At 51.9% G+C, this 7,270-nt stretch overlaps 1 protein-coding gene across 1 annotated transcript; it reads left to right on the top strand.

Moving 5' to 3' along the window:
- Positions 1–3,179: 3,179 nt before the first annotated feature.
- Positions 3,180–6,586, top strand: LOC116740503 (zonadhesin-like). Its single transcript, XM_032606145.1, has 6 exons — positions 3,180–3,225; positions 4,252–4,311; positions 4,803–4,949; positions 5,091–5,362; positions 5,539–5,626; positions 6,426–6,586. The coding sequence occupies exons 1-6, from the start codon at positions 3,180–3,182 to the stop codon at positions 6,584–6,586; spliced, it is 774 nt and encodes a 257-aa protein (XP_032462036.1).
- Positions 6,587–7,270: the final 684 nt, after the last annotated feature.

Below are 7,270 nucleotides of genomic sequence, written 5' to 3'. Positions count from 1 at the left end.
CTTCAATAAAATACATTTTTTTAAGAAAGAGGGAGAACATGAGATTCAGTTAGGTGAGCCGGCAAGAATTGCTGTTTCCGGCTCCTGGAAAGATCTCGATCCACTCGCATACCCCACTCCCACTACCTTGACATCAGCGTCCATCGGCCCCTCCCATCTCTCACCTTCCACAACCTCCTCTCCCGTCTCCCTAGCTCTGCCCAGCCCCTCCTTCATCCATATCCACCTGGGGATGCTGGAGTAGCCTTTTGAAAACGCAAGTGGAATCAAGTCACACCTACTGCTTCAAAACTTTTGGTGGCTCCACAAAGCTATGGCATTCAAGGTCCTCCAAGACAGGGACCCTGCCTACACACACACACACACACACACACACACACACACACACACACACACACACACACGCATGCTCAGCTATCCTCCAAGTGTCATGCTCTCTCTAAGCTTGAACGTTCCCTCTTCCTGGAATGTGCCTTCCCAACTTCTTTGCCTAGTTACCATCTCTTGGTATTTTTATTTTGGCCACACCGCGTGGCATGGGGGAATCTTAGTTCCCCGACCAGGGATCGAACCTGCGCCCCCTGCAGCGGAAGCTCAGCGTCTAACCGCTGGACCGCCATGGAAGTCCCTCTTGATATTTCAGAAAGCCCCATATTTCAGAAAGCCCCTCAGGTGTCACCTCTTGCCAAAAGCCTTCCCCAACCAGCTCCCTTCCCTTCCTGTCATCAGTGACCTGAGTCACAGATTCCTTTTCCACGCTCCGCTCCGTAGCAAAGCACTTATCTGTCCAGCCCCAGGAATGCACATTGATACAGCTGTCGAGCCTGGCAGAAGGTGGGAAGGGGTGGGCGGCAGAGGGAGGGCTAGCATTGGCAGGGCTGGGAGGTAGGGACTTGCTGGCTGTGGGCAGCACCACCAGGGAGCTCGCCTGGGAGGGGCGCTCCTGTGACCTTCTTGTCAGCAGAACCTTCTCCATTCACCTGCTACTTCACAGATAAAACGGAAGCCGCTAGATGTGCACCGGCATGGTGCATCCCCCCACCGCCCCCATCACAGAGCTGGCTTTTGCCCCTCCTGCCGTTTTCGTTCTGTAGCTCTTCCCACCCACCTTCCATGAGTATTTATACAGGCTAAAATTTCTCTTATTTTGAAAAGACCTTACCTCGTCCTAACTTCAGCACCTGCCCTCCGAGTCTCCTCTAGATGGCCAAACAGCCCCCAAACGCTGTCCCCTCCTGGTGGGATTCCTTCTTCAACTTCTGCTCCCTCCTTGAACCCTCCAGTCTGATTTCCTCCCAACCAGGCCCCTCAAATGGCTTTCACTAAGGTCCCTATAATGAACCACACCTGTTACACAGGAAGGCCTGGAAACATCCTCGTCGTGCACATAAGCATGCAGAATGCATGGAAAGCCCGGCCACCCCCTCCCGGAGGGAGCCACCGTGAACAGCTGTCTGTGTGTCCTAGTTCCATCTCTACACCTCTACTCAAAACACGTGCATATGAAATTAACACAACATTGTAAATCAACTATATCTCAGTAAAAAAAAAACTCATCTGTCTATGGGCCCTTGGGTTGCTGTCACCTTTTGGCTATTTTGATAACGCCACTATAAACATAGGTGTACAAATATCTGTTCAAGTCCCTGCTTTCAATTCTTTTGGGCACATACCCAGAAGCGGAATTGCTGGGCAATATGGTAATTCTACTGTCAATTTTTTGAGGAGTGCCATTCTTTTTAATACCTGTATAATATTCCTTTGTATAAATAATATTCCTTGAATACGATCCAAACACACATCTCCTGGCAAACATTTAGGTAACCTCGATTTCTTTTCCTACTGTAAATGATGCTGCAATTAACGTCTTTAAGGTATGTACATCTTTGTGAAAATACGCACGTATTTATGTGGGAAGATTCCTACAAAGGTATCGCTGGGTCAAAGATAAGCACATTTGAAAGTTAAACGGTCATTGTCAAATTATCTTCTAAGACGTTTTCACCAACATGCAGTCATAGCATCAATGTATTTTAGTGTGTCTACCTGCATTCTGGCCAACACTCAATGCTTCAATCTTTTAAAATTGTTGTCAACATGAAAGCTGTAGTTTTTGATTAGGCATTTCCCTTCTTATAACAGAAGCAGAACATTTAACATTTTTTTAATTTAATATTTATTTATTTATTTTTATTTGGTTGTGTCAGGTCTTACTTGTGGCTTGCTGGCTCCTTAGTTGCCGTATGTGGGCTCCTTAATTGTGGCTCACCTGCTCCTTAGTTGTGGCATGCAAACTCTTAGTTGTGGCACTCATGTGGGATCTAGTTCCCTGACCAGGGATCAAACCCGGGCCCCCTGCATTGGGAGCGTGGAGTCTTAACCACTGCACCACCAGGGAAGTCCCAGAAGCAGAACATCTTTTCCAACGTATACTGGCTGCTTGTAGGTCTTCCTCCGTGACTTGTCTTTTTCAATTCTTTGCCAAGAAGCATTTTCAGTCCTCACTTTACTCCATCTTCCCGTCGCCTTCGATACTGTTGCTAGCTATAGAGACTTTAGTTTGAAATGGTTTTCTGTTGGAATTCTGCAGACAATGTTCCACTGCCTCATAGAATCCGTGGTTGCTAGTGACAAGTCCCGTGTCATGCTGATTCCTGATCCTTAGTACTGACCTGCTTTCTTCTGTCTGAAAGTGTTTAGGATCTTCTCTTCAGCCCTGATGTTCTGAAATTTCATGACGTGCCTTTCATGGGTCTCTCTGCATTCATCGTGCCAGACCCCTTTTAATCAAGAGGGCTCATACATCTGTTCCGGGAAATCTTCTTCTGTGGTTTTTCTTAAAGTAATTTCTTTTCCCTTTGTTCTTTCTTTTTTGAACCCTTCTGGTTGAATGTTAGGCTTCCTGGACCAACCCTCCAAGGCTCTCCCTTCTTTCTTTCTTTCCTTCTCTCTTGCTCTCATTTTGATTTCTCTTGATTTCAATGTATAACTCTTCTACTGGCTTTTAAATTTCGGCGCTCACAGTTCTCATTTCTCAGAGCTTTCTTGTGTTCTCTGTCCAGTGTTCATGGCATCCTCAGGAGGGTGCCAAGCGAGGAGGGGCGGGGGGTGAATAAGGTGGCCTGAGCCCCTCACTCTGCCTTTCTCCTCTCCCCTGAGAGCTGCTTCTGAGGTCCCGCATGGCTCCTCCAGTCTGGACTCTGCTGCTGCTGCTGGGGGCTGCCTGGGGCCAGGGCCTCATGCCTGCCCCTGCCCGGTAAGCTGGGCTCAGGGGGCAGCTGGGGGTGGCTCTGAGGAAGAGCGAGGGGCGAAGCTGGAAGGGGCAAGTGGGCTAGCGATGAAGGGCACGGCCCTGGTAAGGAAGGCGGGAGTGATGGGTGTGAGAAGCATGCTGAACAGGAGTGGGTGGAGCCCTGCAGCCCACAAGCCTGGACCTGGGACGCGTGAGCAGCTCAGTGGGAGCAGGACAGAGCTGAAGGGCGAGGAGAGAGGAAGGAGGTGCAGAGCCGGGGAGACAGGTCTGAGCATGGCAGGGGAGGAGAGAGAGGTCGGGCTCTCAGAAAAAGGACAACACCCAGAGCAGACCCAGCGGACAGACAGACAGCAAGTAGGAAGCAGCAAGAAATGATGGGTGGCTTGGTGTTCTGGAGCTCGTTTGAACGAGTAGGACTTGAACTACTAAAACAAAGGGCTGTTCTACGTGGCCCACACCACCTGGAAAAGGGCAGCTGGCTTCTCTGTGGAATTTCTAAGGAGTTGCTTATCTGTGTGTTCAGTTGGGGCAATACCATCCCTGACACCTACCTGGCAACATGGGACCCATACAGTCCCTACTCTGTGGGGAAAACTTGGGCTATAGCACAGGAAGACCTCGACCTGAAGGAAGGAGATTGCTCAGGGCCAAACGCTTAGGCGCTGCGTGAGAAATCCCTTACAAAGAAAGTGGTTCTTTCTCATGCGAGAGAACCCCGCGTGACATCCAGAGCATAGAGGGGTGGAGGGACCAGTGGGGATGTGAGGAGCTTGGAGGGGAGATGCTTTCTAGGAGACAGATGACAACTTAAGGTGAGAAGGCCGTGAGTGACCTTTTCGAAAACCTTCAAGTAAATATATGTCACTGCATACACGTTGATACAATATGGATAAAAAGAAAGGAACAATCCTCCAGAAAGCTCACAGTCCTGGAGGCTTAACAGTTCTTGGTAACGACGAGGATCACATTGTTTCTTTTTCTCTCTGTCTCCAAATCAATGCCAAGGAAAGAGAAGCCTCTGGATTGGAAGCCCGTCTCTCGCAGCTCGAGGGAAAACTGTGAGTTGGAACCCCGGGGCTGCTCAGTCCCTCCCAGGGGTGGCCACTCCAGGTGGCCTCAGGCAGGGTGATGACATAAATATGTAATAAATGTGTGAAGGGCAGCCCTCAGAGGATGGAGCGGGGAGGGAACCGGGGAGGAGTAGAGTACAAGTCCCGCCTGAAAGATCCACATTAGAACGAACAACAAATGTATGCTACCCAGACAAGCCTGCCTGACTGCGACCTCCGTTTGCAACCCCTGGCCTAGTCATTCTGCCCCTCACCGACCCCAGCCCTGAATTTCTCCTAAGAGAAGACTTATTTCTCAGCTTCCCTTTCCCAAATCTCTGCTCTGGACCCTAAATCTTAGTGGCCACTTGGCAACCCTGCTCTGCTTCCCTCCCCCCACCTCCTACCGCCCTCCCCCACCCCCGCCAGCCCCACTGGCTCTGCAGCCGACCCCCTCCCCTCTGCCCTCTCCTGGTCTCACAGTGGCCCTTTCTTCCCAGCCGTTCTCACCCAGTGTGATTTTGAGGATGACTCCAGACCCCTCTGTGATTGGAGACAAGTGTCCAAAGATGACGGGGCCTGGACTCGGGCCAGTGAGCCCTCCCCGACCAGCAGCACCACGCCCCCCGGCGGGTACCCCAATGGAGGTGAGGAAGCCGAAGGTTTAGGGAGGCATCTGGGAGGTGGACGCTGGCGGATCTGGGTGCAGGGAGGCGGCCGGAAGTGATACCTGGGCTCTGGGAAGGGGGGCGGCAGGGCCTCACCATCCCTGGCTCTGCCTCCCCCAGAGGGCTACTACCTGCACATGGACTCCAACACCTTCCGCCCGGGCGGGGTGGCCCGCCTGCGCAGCCCCCCTGTATGGGAGCAAGGCCTCCTGTGCGTGCGCTTCGCCTACTACATGTTCGGGCCATCGTGGGGCGCCCAGCTCAAGCTGCTGTTGACCACGGACCCCAAGGGCAAGCACTCCAACGTGCTCTGGAAACACAGCAACACCCAGAGCCCCTCCTGGATACCCACCGCCGTCACGGTGCCCATCGGGCGCATCCTGCCCAGTCGGGTGAGGCCGAAGACATGGCCTGGGGTCCCAGTGGGAATCTGGCTGTGGGGGGTCCAGGAGGGGCTGGGCTGGGACAAGGAGGGGGCACGGGAGCTGGGCAACCTGAATTCAGGCAGGAAAGTGGGAGCCCGAGGCAAAGGGGCTCACAGCATGGGTGATCCCCCTCCCTCCCGCAGCTGACATTTGAAGGAGTCAGGGGCAGCACAGCTTATCTGGACATCGCTCTGGATGCCATCTCTATCCGTCGGGGCTCCTGCAGTCAGGGTGAGCCCCCGTCCCTCCTCCTCTTTCCCCCCACGCCTATACATCTGCCCAGGTGGCAGGAGTAAGTAGCTCAGGGACTGTGACCCTGGTTTCTTCCAGTGTTGGGGCGACTTGCTTCCCTTTACTTCCACACCCCACACCTCTGACCCCTGAAGCAGCCACATCTAAAGAGACGTTCTCCTGGAACACAGAATTGCGGTGACACCTGTCCTAGAGTGACCAGCCATTCTGATTTGCCCTGGGCGGTCCCTCTTTTAGCACGGAAGTGCTGCATCTCAGGAAACCCCTCAGTCTCTGGCAAACCTGGACATTTGGTCAACCTGGCTGTTACCCCAGATCTATCCAGAATTAGCACTCTAGGCTGATGTTAGAGATTTGAGGGGAGCGAATTCAAGGGAAGGAACATTCCAGAAGCTGCATGCAAGGAGCCAACACTTACTGAGCACAGGAACTGTGCTAGATGCTCCCACACGGGGTGTAACTTACAACAGGCAAGTGCTGTTGTTCCCAGTTTATCGATGGGGAAACTGAGGTTTGGGCAGCCTAAGTAATCCGTGCCAGGAACACAGCCACTGGGGAGCAAGTCCATATCTGGCTTGCAAGCCGGCCGTGGCTCACATTAGGACCCAGACTGAGACTCAAGAGTTCTGACTCCAGACTGAGGCATACTTTTCTTTTTAAAAAAATTTTTATCTTATATTGGAGTATAGTTCATTAACAATGTTGTGTTTGAGGCATACTTTTCTGAGCTGCCTCCCCTTAGAAAAAGCTAAATCCTTCCTCTTTTCTTTTCCCTCAGTCTGCAAGACGCAAACGTGCAGTTTTGACACTCCAAATGATCTCTGTGGCTGGAGCTGGATCCCGACGGCCTCTGGGGCCAAGTGGGTCCAGAAGAAGGGGTCAACAGGGGTGCTGAACGTGGGGCCTGAGGATGACTTCTCTAGCCCTGGTCGTGAGTAATGGCCATGCTTCTTCCGTCCTTTGACTTTCTGAGCTTCTAGTGACCTTTGCGGGAGTTTACGATGTTTGCCTGACCACCCTACAGTAACTCTCTTGGGATGGCCTGGGGCGACCGTCAGCAAGCTCAGACCTCCATCAGCTTAAGTTACAGGACAGAAAACAGATTCTAAGCACCCAGCCAGCTTCCCCCACTGCCACCCCAAAAGCCCTACAGCCGGTAGACCCAACACAGCCGACTCCTCACCTCTTTTCCCTGGCACCCTTCCTTCTTCATTCATCCAACAAATATTTATTGAGCACCTACAATATGCCAAGTCCCAGGCCGTTGAGATGCATCAGCTTACAGAACAGACAGAGGATGGTGGGGGACAAGGAGGAGACAGTTCCTGAAACAATAAAGAAGTAAATTATATAAGCTTTAAGATGACCAGTGCTATCAGAAAAAAAAAAAAAAGTTGAACAAAGTAAGGGGATCAGGAGAGCAGGGTAGGGTGGGTTGTAAGTTTTAAATAGGGTGGTCAGAGTAGATCTCAGACAGGTCACATTTGAGCACAAACCTTTAGGAGGTGAGGGAGTGAGGCACGAAATTATCGAGGGGAAGAACATTCTAAGCAGAGGGGCCAGCCATGCAAAGACCCTGAGGTAGCAGTGGCTTGGGGGGTGGGTGTTGAAGTGCAGCAAGGA

Source organism: Phocoena sinus, chromosome 15, assembly GCF_008692025.1.
Source record: "Phocoena sinus isolate mPhoSin1 chromosome 15, mPhoSin1.pri, whole genome shotgun sequence".
In the NCBI taxonomy this organism is placed as follows: domain Eukaryota; kingdom Metazoa; phylum Chordata; class Mammalia; order Artiodactyla; family Phocoenidae; genus Phocoena; species Phocoena sinus.
The sequence above is the reverse complement of the archived record's forward strand: the minus strand, read 5'-3'. Positions and strand labels throughout refer to the sequence as shown.

What these genes read in the sequence shown, in the direction of transcription:
- LOC116740503 (XM_032606145.1), top strand. Translation starts at nt 3,180, where the DNA reads ATGGCTCCTCCAGTCTGGACTCTGCTGCTGCTGCTGGGGGCTGCCT. An exon ending in GCTGCTGCTGGGGGCTGCCT is followed by an intron (nt 3,226 to 4,251) that starts GGGGCCAGGGCC and finishes TCTCCAAATCAA; the next exon opens with TGCCAAGGAAAGAGAAGCCT. An exon ending in TCGGGGCTCCTGCAGTCAGG is followed by an intron (nt 5,627 to 6,425) that starts GTGAGCCCCCGT and finishes CTTTTCCCTCAG; the next exon opens with TCTGCAAGACGCAAACGTGC.